Source organism: Equus caballus, chromosome 10, assembly GCF_041296265.1.
Source record: "Equus caballus isolate H_3958 breed thoroughbred chromosome 10, TB-T2T, whole genome shotgun sequence".
In the NCBI taxonomy this organism is placed as follows: Eukaryota; Metazoa; Chordata; class Mammalia; order Perissodactyla; family Equidae; genus Equus; species Equus caballus.
In genome coordinates, this window is record NC_091693.1 from 16,116,009 (window position 1) to 16,132,019 (window position 16,011).

A 16,011-nucleotide genomic window follows, 5' to 3' on the forward strand; every position below is an offset into this window, starting at 1 on the left:
CATACGCCAAGTGCTATGGGAGTGTTGGCTATTGTGAGTAATACTAATTTAGAATTAAAAGTTGCCTGGCGCACAGCTGGGGCTTGGGTACTTAGCACACCCTGTGTGACTCGGGACCCAGGATTAAGGCCTCGGTCCCCCCTTCCATCTAAGAGCACCGCTGGCCTAATCAAGCTCCTGCTGTGTGTGAGGCTCCATGGTGGCCCGAGATGAGTCGTATGTGAGCTGCCTCCTTCTTTCTGCCCCAGGAGACTTCTGACCACACGTGTTTCTGTAATAGGATCTTCAGCTGGGCCGAGCAGCTTAGAAGGTCACAACGAGGGGGTGGGTTGGGACAAGCCCGAGGCACCTGCATCTGTGCCCTTCCCTGGAGTGAGCATGTCCTCAGTCCCTGCCTGGGGCCCAGCGCCTGGAGGCCCAGCTCCTGGCTGGTTGCGTAAGCCCAGCCCGCCCCCTGCAGCTGGCTGTCCTGCAGCACGTGGCAGCCCGAGTCGTGCCGCCCCGCTCCCAGGGGAGGGCAAGGGAGAACGCTTCTCACACAGGAAGCTGCAGGCACCCCGGCCCCTCAGTGGGCCTGGGGAGGGCCACAGGGGCCTAGAGGAAAGGACCAGACATCCCGGCCTCTCCTGAGGGCCTCTGTCCGGAGCACAGGGTGGTTCCCTCCCCTCCAGCACGTGGTTCTCTGGGGAGAAGGGAGGGGAGACTTTGTCCAGTCCCCAGAGCAAGTCCTCTCCTTCATGCGTTTCCCTGAGACATTGCAGTCACGTCCTTAGCCTCAGGGAGCCCTTGGTCCAGGACAGAGTGAGCAAGTACGCAGTACAGACTGGGGTGCGCCCCTCACCTGGCGGAGACTAATGGCGTGTGTGTGTGTGTGTGTGCGTGTGTGCTGCTTTCAAAGAGGTCAGGGAATGCTTCTCAGAGGAGGGGACATTTGAGCTGAGATGGGAATGACAAGTTAGGAAGAGCAGGGGAAGGGGCGGGAAGCTTTCCGAGTCCCGGGAATGGCCCTCACAGACCTGGAGGCAGGAACAGTCGAGGTAGAAGCCAGGCGGATGGCTGGGGAAGCAGGGGCGAGTGGAGGATGAGGGGTGCCCGCTGCCGCTTCTCTAAGGGCAGGGATGCGAGGCAGCAAGTTTCCGTTTCCTGGGGCATCTGCGTGGAGTCCCCTGCACGGCCTCAGCAGATTCCCTGTGTACAGCCTACCCTGAGTGTGCGGCTCAGTTCTGAAGGTGGAAAGCCCAAACGCCCCTGAGGGCGCCTCCGCCCTCCTTGCCCCGGGCAGACAGGCAGAGGGGCCACCAAGCAAAGCCAGAGGCGCTTCCAAACCAGGCTGCCATGAGGCGTGGCAGCCCCTCCCTTCAAGGGAGTTCATCCTAGAGCGGCCCCTGGCATTGGCGTGGCTCAGGAACAGGTGGAGCTTGGCATCGTCCTTGGCGCCGTTGTGTCAGTCGGACAGCCCCCTCAGCTGGGGAATGTGCCCTTCCTGGCCCTGCAGTTTGCAGCCCTGTCGTGATCTGCACACCCCCTCGGTCCCTCTGAGTTACTGACAGCCTGGAGGAAGCCTGAGTGATGGTTCATCTAAAGAATAACTCATGGCCAGTGTCCCTTCATTTTTCCGGCAGGGTCCCTGGCAGAGATTCCAGAGCAGGCTGAGCTCTAGAAGTCCCTGCTTGGGCCTCCTGCCACTGCCCTCATTCTGTGGCCAGGCCTGCTGGCACCCTGCCACTGTCCCCCAGAGCACCCTGTAGGAGCAGGTGGTGCACTGACCTCTGCCAAGTCCTGCGGGGAGCTCCCCTCCTGGCAGAGGAGAGGGCACCCCAGGGTGGTGGGCTGGGAAGCCCGAGGCCTCAGGGGTTGTAACTGCCGTGGCCGAAGGCGTCCGAGGAAGCCTCCTCCTGGCAGTGAGTGCAGTGGGGCTGACTTCGGAGTGCGGATGAGGAGGCCACTCTGAGGGCCACAGTGGCCAGCAGTGAAAGAGGAAGGCCCTAGAGCGTGTGGTCACTCAGGCGGTGCCGCCTCGCTGCACTTGCTTTTCTTTGTCTTAGATTGAGGGTCCGGGCGTCACGTCCCCTTCCTGGGGGTGCTGTGAGGCTTCAGTGATCTGGGCCTCGGTGACAGCTTTCCCCATTTAATCCTTTATTGTGGATGCTTTCACATTCACAAAGTAGGGGTGTGATGAAGCTGATGAGCCCCCTTCGAGCTCAGTCGTGATCACTGTGTGACTAGTCTGTATCCGCCACGTGTCCCCACCGGCATTGTTGGCGGCAAGTGCTAGATACCGGTTGCTTCGCCTAGAGTCCTGAGTTGCTTCTGAGCTGGTGTGGCTCTCAGCCCCAAGCCAGCCCCCTCTGTCCTCTGCTGTCATCTCCCCCTGCCACCCCGCTGGAAGGGGACCACCACCCGGGACGTGGCTTTGGGGCTGCCAGGAAGCCTGGGGGCAGCAGCCGGGGCCTTCTTCCCCTGAGCCACCAGCTGTGTCACTTCCAGCTCCAACTCTGTGTGTCTTTGCTGGTTGACAGTGAGCACCAGGTCTCTTTCCTCCCTTTCTTTCGTTAGAGGTGGTGTTCACAGCACGCTGTTCCGCACCTTGCTTTCTCTGTTTCATGTGTCTTAGGTGTTGTTCCCTGTTGGCTCAAAGGGGCGTGCTCATTCTCTGTGGCCACAGAGAGTTCCAGTCGGGGGGGGGGGGGGGGGGGGGGGCGCGCCTGGGCTTTGTTGACTGCTCCCTCATTGGTGGATGTCGGTGTCGGTTTCAGTTCTGCGTTCGCAAACAGTGCTGCCATGAATAACCTCGTAGGTATATAATTTTGCACCTTTGCAAGTGTAGCTGTGGATGCGTCTCCAGGAGAGGAGTGGCCGAGTGGTATGTGTGTTTGCATTTTGGAATTTGGCTGGTATTGCCAGATTGCCTTCAGAAAGGGCTCTGCCAGTCAGTACCCGCAGCAGCCACGCAAGGGCGCGCCTGCTTCCCAGCCTCACCAGCAGCAGGTGCTGGCCAGCGCTGGTGGGTGTCACTCAGTCTGTAGGTGAAGAATAGTATGTTGGCGTACTTTCATTCAATTTGCACTTCTCTTATTCTGAGAATCACTGAATGTTTAAGAATTCTGAACCTCAGTTTCCTGCTTTGAGGAATGGACTTAAAGAAGGCATCTTCGCAGGTTGGGGTGGAGAGTTAGACGAGCTCCCACAGGGCAGCGCCCCTCCCCACGCCAGGAGCCAGCCCACTGGGCAAATGTGGGATGTGCAGACGGCACCGGATCAGTTCCTGCCTCTGCCCTCGCTGGGGAAGAGTCCTTGGGCAGGTCACTTCCCACCTCCAAGCCTCATCTGGAAATTGGCTCTGCTACTCTGGGCCGTGGGAGGCATAGGCAGGATCAGATTTGTGACTCACTAGTCTGGTGAGATGCAGCGCGAGGCTCCACAGAGCGCCAGGCAGGTCTGAGCGCGGTGTTCCCTTCTCCTCCTGCTCTGCTGAGTGCATGCAGGGTTCTGGGGGCCGAGGGAGCGCGCGGGAAGGAGCAGTATTTGGAGATGCAGGGCAGTGGCTGGGAGCATGGGGTCAGAAGCACAGGCCTGGATTCAAACCCCACTCTGGGCCGAGGGACTTGCCTCCTCCGGGCCTCCGTGTCCCCTCGTGTGAGGCCCGTGTTGCTCGTCGCAGGCCCAGAAATGCAGCCCTGCAGCGCTTGCTCGCAGCAGAGGCACGTGCAGAGGATGCCAGCAGCAGGGGCGGCTTGCGGGGGGCGGGGGGGGTGCCCGTGTGCAGCCCTGGATGGCGGGAGCGGCTGCTGGGTAGCAGAAGGGAGAGAGTTCCCCAATACAGGAAGGAGGCTGGCAGCTGCGAGCGCCTCCCCACCCTGGAGGAGCTGACTGCCACAGCGAGGACCTGAGGGGTTGCGAGGGAGCCGTAGGCACAGACGACCAGCTGGGGCCCCTGGATGGTCACAGTTGGGTGCCGGGTGCCCCGTGGGCATCCTTCTGTGGTTGCTGACCAGGACTGAACTTGAGTACACTTGGCCTGCCGTGGGTCCCTTTGGTAAAGACGCTCCCATGGGAAATGCCTGCCCTCGGGAAGCTGGCTGGACTGGGCCTCCTGCAGCCCCTGCCCCACAGGCTCCGATTCTGTCCAGGAGCAGCCTGGCTGAGGCCCTGGCTGGGATGGGGAGGATCCGCGTGTGGGCAGCAGAGCCGCCTGGCTCTGCAGGGACAGACCCCAGAGCTTTGGCTCTGCAGAGGTGGGGGCCTCAGGTGCAGCGGCCCCAGCAGAAAGCTTTGTGGGTGCCCTCTGGCTCCTCTGCATTTCAGGCCCCAGGAGGCTTTGTGTAGCTCTGTCCCTCTCCTGTCCCCGCCCCCGCTATGGGGCAGCCCAGGCCATGGGAGGGACATGTGTGGCATGGTGGGAGCGCAGGAAGGAAGCGGGCTCCCAACGAAAATGCATGGAAGGCATTTGCTCTGGGCCACCTCTAGGCTGAGCATGCCCCCGTGAACTCATCACGTGCACACCCTCACCGCCTGAGTGTGGGGCACCAGAGAGGGTGGTTGGGGAAGGCCTCTGAGGGGGTGATGTTGGAGCTGAAACCTGCAGCCAGGGAGGGAGGGAGCTAGCTCTGGGGATATGATGTAGAAGAGTGGTCTGGGCAGAAGGGCAGCAGGTGCAAAGGCTCTGAGGCCTTGCGTCCGGATTTGATGAGGAGTGGGGGGGATCTTGATACGGTAGCCCCTGAGTCAGGTCTGCCCTCGCACCTCTCCTGTGTACAGGCTTTGCTACCTGTACCTCTAGAATGATACCCCCATCCCGTGCTCTGTGAGTGAGGCCCTCTGTGGGCACCCCTGGCCTCCTTGCCAATCCCTCTCCTCTCACACATCCTCCACCCTCTCCATCCTGGGCTCACACCCAAACTCGTGCACTTAGTTCACGAGTTCCCGCTGCCGGGGTGCCTTCCTCTCTTCGCTGTCTCACTCCTCAAGACCTGCTCCATGACACTCTTCCAGATGCTCCCTTCCCAGCAGATGCCAGCTGTCCGCCTCCCTGTCCCCTCCCCACCCTCCCTCCTGGCCTTGTGCTGCTGCTCTGCCGCTGCTTCCGGTTTCTCTCCCTGACCACGCAGGGGCTCTGGGACAGGGCCGGCAGGTGGGGGATCGGTGGCTGCTTGTTGGGGACTTTGGGGGAGGGGAGAGGGCTGTCCTCGGGTGAGAGCACAGCAGCTGGCCCTGCACCCTCACCCTTATGCCCAGCCTGCAGGCAGGAAACCTGGAGGGCGGCTCCCTGCGGGTGGACCCGCTCTCCAGATCCCAGACCGAGAGAAGGACAAAGCCCTCTGGCAGCTTCCCTATCCTGAAACCTGTCTGTGCAGCCTGAAGCCGCGGGGCCTGAGGGTCTCGGCACCAGGAGGAGATGGGAGCCTCGCTTTGACCCGCCTCTGCCCTGCCCAGCAGCGTGGCCTCAGGAGATGAAGTCTCCTCCTCCGTACTGGCTGGAGGCTGGAGGCTGTGAAAGACACAGCACAGAGCGCCTGGTGGGGACTCAGGTTGAAGAAAGAGCACCTCGTGCCACCGTGTGCCGGGAGCACCGGAGATTTTCGAGCGTGTTTCACAGAGGGAGCAGCTCCCCTCAGGGTCTGGGCCCTGGCCTCCCGCTCCCCTCCCTCTGGGCTTCCTCGTTGTTCAGTGGGCCTTCGGGTCTTTCCACGCAGGGTGCAGACGCCCCCGCCCCCGCCAGAACGCCCCAGCCACATTCGGGGCCCAGTACAGCAGCCAGATGGGAGCCCTGTCTGTTGGTCCCTCCCTCGCGCTGCCTTGGTGCCTCCTCTGTGCCTGGCCCCCTGCTGGGCGGCGTTGGGGATGCAGTGTGGGCCACAAACCCCAGGCAGTCGTCCTGGGGCTCCCAGTCCAGCGAAGGAGACAGAGTGGTCTCCAGACAGTGACCACTCAGAGTGGCCAAGGCTGGGCTGGGGGAGCCCAGAAAGGGGCCGACCCAGCCGGGGAGTCAGGGAGGGCTTCCCGGAAAAGGGGACACCTGAGCTGAGAGTTGAGATGAGAGAGTATACTACGTAAAGGAGGGAGAGTTTGAGGCGCAGCGAAGCACTGGGCTCTTCTGAGAAGGGAATGAGTTCGGGGCGTGGGTAGAGCCCAGTGCCAGCAGGCAGGGAAGGTTCCAGCTCATCTGCAGGGCTGACACCGACCTCGGAGTGGGCTCCCTCTTGAGCCTTGTCTTGGCTCAGTCGAGAGCCTTCACAGTGCTCTCCTAGGGCTTCCAGGGATCCTCTGCGTGCGTATCCCTTCCCCAGACAAGAGCCCCTGGCGGGCAGGGACTAGCTCAGAACCATCCCTGTCCCCTTAGCGCCCACACACAGCTTGGCATGCAGTAGGCCTGAGGTATGTTTACTGAATGAAGAGCAAGAGCCAGATGGTACCTAAGTTGGAATTCTCCTGGGTTAGAAGCCTAACTCAGAGGGGCTGAAGCAAAAAGGGGGAATTTGTTGGGCCTGAGGAGTCCTGAATAGTTTGGCTTCAGGACTGGCTGGATCCAGGATCTCTAACAACGTCATCAGAACTCTTTCTTTACCTCTGAGTCGGCTTCATTCTCAGAAGGCTGGCTGTCCTGGTGGGTGCCAGGAGGGCTACCAGCAGCTCAGGAGATGGGAGACTACCTTAGCCAGGGGAGAGCTGTTTCCTGATGGTTCCAGCATGGGCCCTGGGAGTGGCTGTGGCTGGTTCTACAAGGGTCACCTTCCTGTCCTCAACCAGTCACTGTGACAGGGGCTGTGGACAGAGCACCTGTCACTCCTGGAACCTTTGGAGAGGACAGCGGAGGGTGGAGGTAATGTCAGCGGCCCCACCTGGGGTCCTGGGATGGTGCATGAGGGAGGTGGGGACTGTTTGGTGTACCCAGGGTGGGCAGGAGGGCAGCGGGCCAGTTGGTGCTTTCACAGGCGTCCCGGCCAGGGCAGCGCTCACCATGGAGACAGGTTGTGTGCCTGACACGAAGTCTGCCTGTGGGGCGGCCACAGGTTTCCACGCTTCAGCCTCCCGGCCTCCCTGGGCCCTGAACACCAGCGCATTCCCTTCTGAGCCGGCCTTCTGCCCCGGAGTGTGAGCCCGAGTGGCCTGCTTGGTGGGGGTGGAGGTCCGCAGACCTCGAGTCCTAGGAGCACAGGCCTGGGGAGGCTGCAGGAAGGAGCCCGGGAGCCTGTTCCCAGGGCTCGCATGGGCCAGGTCACCTACCTGCCTGGGACTCTCGGTTCCTGTCTCTCAGGTGGGGTGAGGGTGGTGGTGCCCCTAGTGGGGTGGGAGGAGCGTGCAGGCTCAGGGTGGTGGCAACAACCGGAGCACACGGTGGTGGCTTCCTGTGTGCCAGTCACCACACACCCAGCCCTCTCTCTGTGGGCTCTGCTGAGGCGGCAGCCGGGCCTGGGGAGGTCAGAGCTGCGAGCTGCTGGCTAACGCAGGGGATAATGGGAGAGCCCCATGCCTACAGAATGATCCAGAACCCTGCCCCAGTTGGCTCTTGTGTCATGCAGGAGAGCGAAGTCCTCACTGAGGCTCACTGTGTCCCCCCCTCACCTCCCACCCTGTGCTCTGGCCTCCTGGTGCCCTGGATCGTCCCAGGCCTGCCCCCACCCCGTCATACCTATTCCTCCCAGGGGCCACTACCTGCTCTCTATTTGTCTCTGTCCCTTCCGTGTCCGTTGAAGCCCCTGCAGTGGGAGCTGGTCCCCTCTCCCTGGGTTCCCCCTCCCGTCCCCTGCTGCTTCCTGGTGTTTGACTCCCACTTGGATGACTGTGTCTGTCTCCCCCACCAGCTCCAGGCTGGCAGTGCCAGGCTGGCCTGAGTCATCGCCGCCCCCTGGTGCCCAGCCTATCTTTGCATCTCGTGGGTGCTGTTGCACCTGTGTGCAAACGAGAGACAGCCGTCTCTCTCCTGTCACCTGATGCCTGGCATAGGGTTTCTCTCTGTCCTTTTGTGTGGGCCACAGCCGAGGTGGCAGTGCAGGCTGTGTGTGCCCCACGGCCTCTACCTGGGAAGCTGCGCCAGCTGCTGGGGCGGGCGGCCGAGCCTCGTCCCCGCTGGAGGCCCCCCTGCCGGCTGCCGCGCAGCGGTGTCCCTCCCCAGAGCTCACCCCCACTCCTGACTCCCCCCAGAGGCCAGGGCTCCCTCAGCCTGCCTCTGCCCCAGCCCCTTCCTCTTCCTCAGGCAATCAAGGTCGTGTGAGAATTAAGCCAAGCTCCAGTTTCAGAGCGAGTCGGGTCTGAGCATGTGATCCAGTCCTGCCGCTCCTGGCTCGGGGGCCTCAGACAGACAGCTGGCCCTGGCTGCAGAGCCCATGTTCTTAACCACTTGGTAGGACCCCACGTCTGGGGCAAGGGGACCTTGAGGTGCCCTACTCAAGGTCTCAGAGTATGGGAGGGAGGCTGCCAGGGTTCAGGTGCCAGTCACTTGGGACCAGAGCTGTGCCGTCACCACTTGGCTGTCCTGCCCTTCGTAACCTGGCCCGGAACGCCAACCTGGGCCTCTCACCTCGGCCCAGCGCCTCCAGGCCTTTGCACTTCTCGGTCTTACCTCGCCTTGCACTCCCCAGCCTGCCCCTAGTGTCCAGTCCACACACTGCGGGAGCCGTGTCCTGTGGGGCTGTCCCTTCCCCAGCTCTGCTCCTGCCCCACCGCGCTCCTGCCCGCCTGGCAGGTCCACAGGTCAGAGCCAGGCAAAGTGGGTGCCGAGCGGCAGCCTCTGGGGCAGTGGACTGGGCCAGTACCTCGTGGACTCACGCCCCATTTGCTGCAGGGGCTGCCGCCACGGCCCGTGTGTTTAAAGCTGGAGAAGTTGAGGGGGTGACCTGAGGCTAGAGGCCCTCTGGCGGGGTCTGAGGAGCTTTGTCCTCTCCAGCTCCCCGACCTTCACCGAGTTCCCCCGTGATCATTTCGTCACAGCATCACAAATGAACAGTGTGGGGCTGCTCCCAGCTCTGCCAGCGTGTGAAGTGCTCGGGGTGGCGCCCAGCACAGCATAAGTGCTGTGTGGACGCCTCCTGTTAGTTTCTCTGAAGCACCCGCACTGCCGTGTCCTCGCCATTTTTTCTTAAATTGGTTCTTTTTTTTTTAATTGGAGTACGTGGCATCTCATTCCCAAGCAACAATTCATGCAAAATCCTGGTTTTGACATGGTAGTTCTTTTTTCCTTAATACGTGAGTGAAACACACATGCCCAATGATTGCTAGAAGGTCATTCCCAAGCCACCTGACACTCTTGTGCATCCCCCCCTCATGCTGTGCCAAGCTCGTAACGCTGTAGAGGACGTCAAGGCAGGGCGGGCTGTGCCCAGGCTGCCAGGCCCATGCTGCAGTGGACGGAGTCCCCGCTCTTGTTCCTTTAGTGTCTTTCCCCAGTGCTGCCCCCACCCCGGAAGTGTATCTAGGCATCAGAGGAAAGTGACAAGATGCAGCTGTCAATCTTATCTCCAGAGGTCATCAAGTTGCTCTGGGCCGTGGGCCCTCCCCCTCTCTGAGTGTGCCTACCCCCTGCTCTCAGTTTCCCCTTCTGTAAATGCCTGGGGAGGTGCAACCTCCCTGACCTCTGGCTCTGAGGTTGAGCCTACGACGAAACCCTGTGGACCTCTGCCTGAAGGGGTGGCCGGATGGCAGCCGCGGGTGGTGTGGAGGGGCCTCAGCTCACTAGGAGGCTCTTAGGAACAAAGACGGACCCGGTGGGCAGGGCCAGGAGGGCAGATCCCAGGGGACTTCCCTGCCTCGTCCCCATCTGATGTGGCCAGGACAGCCCGTCCTGGGCCCCGGGGGCCTTTGCTAAAGCCTGCAGTCTGGGGAGCGGTGTTTACCCTTTGGCGGCTGATAGACCCTGGGGACCCCTTATTGGAGTGATGACTGTTAAAGGCAAAAAATAGGATCACACAGGATACCAGCGTAAACACAGTTAGCTAAGCGCGCTTCCAAGTTGTAATCTGGTGCTGACGCTCTTCCTTGTTGACACGTGAGACAACAGGACATAGCGTGGCTCTGACGACAGTCCCCAGGGTCCGCCAGGGTAGCCGTGGGCGTTCAGACCTGCAGTAGCCGTCATGTGATACGAAAACACTTGCCATTTCTATCTTCCACATGTTCGAGGGGCTGCTAAACACTTCCTTTTCTCTCTTTTTTTTGCCTACGTTAATAAGAAGGAACTGCTAAGTTTCATTTCAGTTCAGTTAGTGAAGATAAAGAGGTCATTTTTCCCCACTCGAGCTCATGGACTTAGGGGTCTGTGGACCCTGCTGAGGCAGCTGCTTGAATCTCAGGGGCAGGGCCAGCTCTTGTCCCCCCAGAGCTGAGAGCCACCAGGCCCATGGGTGCGTGTCGGACGGAGAGCTCCCTCGCTAGGCCTGCGGAGGAAGTGAGGCAGAGGATGGGGCCTGGCCTCCGTCAGCCTCTGTCCTCCAGCACAGCGGTTCCAGCCCCGTGGGGAGACAGGAGCGTGGAGCCCAGTGCTGGCCTCTGCCCTGGACCAGCTGCCTGGCCCCGGACGCTGCTCTCCTTCCCTGGAGCCCGGTTTCCTCTCCTAGAAGACAGGGTAGCGCTTGGTGAGGCCAGGGCTGCGCCGCCCCGCCAGAGTACCCACTGAAGGGAGACTCCCTGGAGATGCGTACGCAGAGGCTCCACAGGGGGCTCCCGCCGTCCCTGAGGGCCAGGCCAGGGTGGCAGCAGGGCGAGGGAAGGCCGAGAGGACTGCCAGAGGGCCCCCTTCCTGGCGCGTTCCTTCTTGCCCGGCACCTTCCTTTCTGCTGGGCCCCAGAGCTTTCTACCCCAGGCCTCACCCTGTGCCTGCCCTGCTCAGAGCCTTTCCTTCCTGTTCTCTGGGTTGCCCCTGGGCACAATCCAAGATCTAAATGCCTCAAGAGGGAGAACAATACTGATGTCTCTCACCTGGAGAGTGCGTCACACAGTTACTATTCAGAAAAGGGATGGGAACTCAGAGTCCCTGCTGTGAAAGAAGCTAGCCAGAGGCCACATTCCGGTGTTTATCAGTGTTTGTGTGAAATGTGCAGAAGGGGTACATCTGGGCACACAGAGGCCCGCCTCCCCTCCCCTGTGCTGGCCAAGGCCGCATGGGCAGCTCCTGGGTTTGAGCTGCATCTCTTCCCTGCTTCTGTGAGCCCCCGCCTGTGGCCCTGGGGCACTGGGCCGCTCCTACTCCCCTCTGTGTCCCCAAGACCGAAGGCCCAGCCCTGAGTAGCCCTCAGGGAAGGTTTCACTGTTGAGGCTGTTTCTGGAGTAGGGAGGGTCATGGGCCTCACAGTTAAGGGCCGAGTTCGAATCCTGCTCCACCACTTACTAGTGTGTGACCTTGGCAAGTGCTTCACCTCCCCGTGCTCAGCCTCCTCATAGGGTCCAAGTACAGATTCACTCTCTCATCCAAAAAACACAAATCAAACGCCGGCTCTGGGCCTGGCCCTGGGCTGGACGGTGGATGGGGACATGGTGGTGACCAAGACAGCCCCAGCTCTGCCCTTCCGGGCCTCCTAATCTAGTAGGGGAGACAGCTGACAAGTAGAAAAGTCGTGTGATGTTAGTTGTATAACGTTTGTGTGAAGGTGCTGAGGGAGGTGTGGAGGGCAAGGCTGACTGGTTTTGGGGTGCTGGGGGTGCTTCCCCAGGGTAGCGGTGGTGGCAAAGGGCCTCAGCAGGAGGGCAGAGCTCAGTGGGTTCTTGGAGGGGCGTTTATCGTGGAGGCTGAGGGGCAGGGTGCTGGCTGAGGCTGGCGGCAGGAGGGGGGTGGGGCGTCACAGGCCTGCGTCCTCTCTGTGTGCCGGCAGCCCAGAACGTGACGGTGGACGAGGTCGTCGGCGCCTACAAGCAGGCCTGCCAGAAGCTGAACTGCAGACAGATCCCCAAGCTCCTCAGGCAGCTCCAGGTACGCCAGGTCGGGGGGGGGGGCGCCTGGGGTAAAGCTGGGCCTCTGGCGTCCACCCCCAGCAGGAGAGGGCGCTCGAAGCCTGGTCACCCAGCTGAGGGCGTGTAAATGAGTCCTTGAAAATCCTTTGGTGAACTACAAAAGTAATCAGGCTCTTCATGAATGTTTCAACAGTGTAGAATTATACAAAGTCAGAAGTTCAAGTATCTTTCACTCCTCAAAGAAATTCTCCTCCCCAGGCCATGTATATGATATTTATTCTTAAGGGTCTGAATTCCGAAAGTGATATATATTCTCTAATTTTTAAAAAATGAAAATGCTACATTGTATACTTGAAATCTGCTAAGAAAGTAGATAAGTGTTCTCACCAAACACGCAAATGGTAACTCTGTGAGGTCATGGGTGTGTTAATTAACTTGATTGTGACAATCATTTCACAATGTCTGTGTATTAAATCATCACCTTGTACACCTTTTTAAAAATCACATTGTACAATCTAAACATTTACAATTTTTACTTGTGAATCTTACTTCCATAAAGCTAGAAAAAAATTAAAAGCTAAAATTTTTTTCAAAAAAAAAAATGAAAATGCTACAGACATGAAAAGCAAATCTACTTGTCACTTCTTGCCCAAGTCCCGTTCCCAAGGAGTGGCCGTTGGCAGCTGGGGTTTCCTGCTCTGGCCTCTCCTGCCGGTTGTGAGAGGGCGGGTCACTACCCAGAGGTACAAGACACAGGGCCGTTTCTGTTTTTATTTGAATGGGGTGTTCCCGTACCTGTGGTGTGCCCGCCCAGCTGCCACGTTAGTAAAGCACACCTTAGTGCCTTCTCTCTGGATGGGTCGTTCTAGAATGTTCCAAGGTTGCTTGTTTCTAGGGCTGTTGCTCCCTTAGTGCTGCTGTGAGCAGTCATACTCGCCACCCATCTCTGCACACCTGGGTTGGGAGATTCTAGAAGGGCTTGTTGCCACACCCAGGGAAAGATGCCCACTCAGGGTGGTGGCCAAGAGTGTGGGCTCTGGAGTCCACTGGCCTGGTTCAGACCAAGCCTGCCCTTTACTAGTGAGTGACCTCAGGCTGTACCTGGGTTCACCCCATGGTCAATGTGTGTAGAGCCCGGAGAACAGGACCTCACCCCCTTGAGGGTGGGGCTGGGGCTCAGAGCAGGAGAGGCCTGGGAAGATGACTGACCGGTGCCTTCGCTCCTCACTGAGCACCGCTGTGTGCCGGGCCGGGGCCCTGGCTTCATCCCCAGGCCTCAGACCCCGTGCTGTCAGCCTTCCCGGCCTTAGTGCCTGCCTCACAGCCTTTGCACTGGTCGTTCCCTCTGACTGGAATGGCTGCCCACGAGACACCCAGGACCCGCTCCCTCACTTCGTTGAGCTGAGCAGAGGCCTGCACCCAGGCCTGCGGGGCTCAGGCCCTGTGAGGGCAGAGGTGCCTGCTCTCTGACGCCCTGCCCCTCGCCGGAACATGGCCTCTCCTCAGAGGTGACAGAGCCAGATCCAGCCTGGCCCCTGCAGGGGTCTTCCCACCTGACCCCCGTCCCCTCTGCTTTCCCAGGAGTTCACGGACCTCGGGCACCGCCTCGACTGTCTGGACCTGAAAGGTGTGTGTCTGGACGGAGGCTGGGAGCCCTGGGGCTGTGGCAGGGCCAAGTCTCCCTGGAGGTGGGAGCCTGGGCTTGGGCCTCCTGGAGGTGGTCGTCCTGCCAGAAGAGGGGCTGGGCCCGGGCCATATGGGGAGGGACGGGGGCGGAGGGCCCTTCTTCCCTCCCTGGGCCTGGAGCCCATGTTTCCACCCAGCCCCGCACCATGCGCTCGAGCGGGCACGCACTCACAGAGGCACACGCTCCGCCCCGTCCCAGGTGAGAAGCTCGACTACAAGGCCTGTGAGGCCCTGGAAGAGGTCTTCAAGAGGCTGCAGTTCAAGGTCGTGGATCTGGAGCAGACGAACCTGGACGAGGATGTGAGCAGCTCCTGCCATGCCCTTGCCCTCTCCCTGATCCCCCTGCCCCTTTGAGGTTTGCGGGGGAGATGGCACTGCAGGAGGGAAGCCCTGTGGACAGAGGCTGGGCGGGCCTCTTGAAGGACAAAACGGGGAGACACCCAGTGTGACTTGATGGGGGGGGTGGGCGCGGGGCCCAGAGAAGGGCTCTCCTAGACCCCCCCCCAGGCAGGGGCTTTGTGAGCAAGGGAGAGACTGGAGAGCCGGGTCTAAGGGGGAGGAGGTGTGGGCCCCGAGGATCAGAGCACCCTGAGGGCAGAATTTGAGCTGCCCCATTGAGGTCCAGCTATCCTCACCTTCCCACACTCAGAGGCCACGAGGAGCCCAGGGTTTGGGGCTCCCGGTCTGGGGCAATAAGGAGACCTAGGGGAAGGGGTGCTGGAGCGCTGCGGAGCCCGTCCTGGTCAGCAGCACGCTGGGCGGGACCCCAGGGGGGAGGAGCGGGAGGAGGCGGGTGGCAGGCTGACTGCAGCAGGGAAGGGGGAGGGCGCTCCCGGCCCCCAGGCGCTGGGGCAGCCTCAGGCTCTCCCCACCCACTGGCTCAGCCCCATGGCCTGTGCCCCCAGGGAGCCTCGGCGCTCTTCGACATGATCGAGTACTATGAGTCAGCCACCCACCTCAACATCTCCTTCAACAAGCACATCGGCACCCGGGGCTGGCAGGCCGCTGCCCACATGATGCGCAAGGTGGGCGCCTCCCCCAGCAGCCTCCGGGATGGAGGGGACTGGGCACAGGGGGCAGCGCTTTCCCGGGGCCCCTGCCCTTAGAGCCCCGTTACAGGAGGCCTCAGAGCGTGGGCCGTCATGGGGTGCCAGGCTCCAGCTTCAGGCCAGTGGGAAAGCAGTGCCCAGAGGTGCCCTGTGTCCATCCTGCCCTGGTGCCTACGAATGCTGTCCTTCCTCCCACCCTTGCCCGATTGTATCCCTCTGAGGTGATCATGTCCCTGGAGGCGGCTGTAGTCGCCCCCCATTTCATTCACATACAGGGCTTCTCTGCCGCACAGCCGTCAGGGAGCTCGGCTGTCACCTATGCTGCTTCGCTCGCCCTGGGACCCCAGGCTGGGCCTTCCCTCACCAGCCACGGGGACGCAGGGTGGGAGGCTCCCCACACAGAGTGGGCTGGAGCCAGCCTGACCCACCCCGCACCTGCCCCTCAGACAAGCTGCCTGCAGTACCTGGACGCCCGGAACACACCCCTGCTGGACCACTCGGCACCCTTCGTGGCCCGTGCCCTGCGCATCCGCAGCAGCCTGGCGGTGCTGCACCTGGAGAACGCCAGCCTGTCGGGCCGGCCCCTCATGCTGCTCGGTGAGCCCCAGGCCTGGGGGAGGCTGAGCCGTGATGCCCAGCCCTCGTGGGCCGGGGCTGTTGCCCAGCTCCCTCGGGCGGCCAGTCATGGCCCCTCCCTGCTCCCCCAGCCACAGCCCTGAAGATGAACATGAATCTGCGGGAGCTGTACCTAGCTGACAACAAGCTCAACGGCCTGCAGGACTCAGCCCAGCTGGGCAACCTGCTCAAGTTCAACTGCTCCCTGCAGATCCTGGACCTCCGTAACAACCACGTGCTGGACTCAGGTGTGTGCTAGGTCTGCCCACCCAACCCTAGCACTGTGTGCCCGGCCAGGTGCCCGGCGGTGCTGGAGACACAGTGGTGGCCAAGACCGTCTCAGCCTTGCCCTCATGGGGCTCACAGCCCATCCTCAGGCAGCGACGACCCAGACTGGGCAGGGCTGGGCTGCAGGAGCCCAGAGCAGATGTCTGACCCAGTCTGGGGATCAGGGAGGGCTTCCTGGAGGAAGGGACAGCTCAGCAGAGACCTGCAGGTTGAGGTGAGGTACTGAACAGATAAAGTAATTACAATCTAGGATAAGTGCCCTGGAGGGGACAAGGTTGTTGGGATAGTGCTGGGAGGCGGCCTCGGGGCGCCCCTGCGGAGGCTGAGGATGGACCCAGCCATTTGAAAAGCCTGGGAAGAGAATCCAGGTAGAGGGAACAGCAAGAGCAAAGGCCCAGAGGTGGGAAGGAGCTTGGATGTTGGATCTTTTGGGGAAAAGCCCTAACAAGCCATGAGGTGAGTGAGACGAGAAGAGGGAGTGGTGGGTGGCCAT

At 61.1% G+C, this 16,011-nt stretch overlaps 1 protein-coding gene across 1 annotated transcript in view; it reads left to right on the top strand.

Annotated features, from left to right (window-relative positions):
• The window catches only part of PPP1R37 (protein phosphatase 1 regulatory subunit 37), a 39,916-nt gene that overhangs the window by 20,095 nt on the left and 3,810 nt on the right, over positions 1-16,011 (top strand). Inside the window, exons 2-7 of the mRNA XM_023649883.2 lie at positions 11,802-11,899; positions 13,462-13,507; positions 13,766-13,866; positions 14,472-14,591; positions 15,062-15,212; positions 15,323-15,478. Coding sequence (XP_023505651.1) covers positions 11,802-11,899; positions 13,462-13,507; positions 13,766-13,866; positions 14,472-14,591; positions 15,062-15,212; positions 15,323-15,478 — 672 coding nt within the window. The remainder of the gene's footprint in view (positions 1-11,801; positions 11,900-13,461; positions 13,508-13,765; positions 13,867-14,471; positions 14,592-15,061; positions 15,213-15,322; positions 15,479-16,011) is intronic.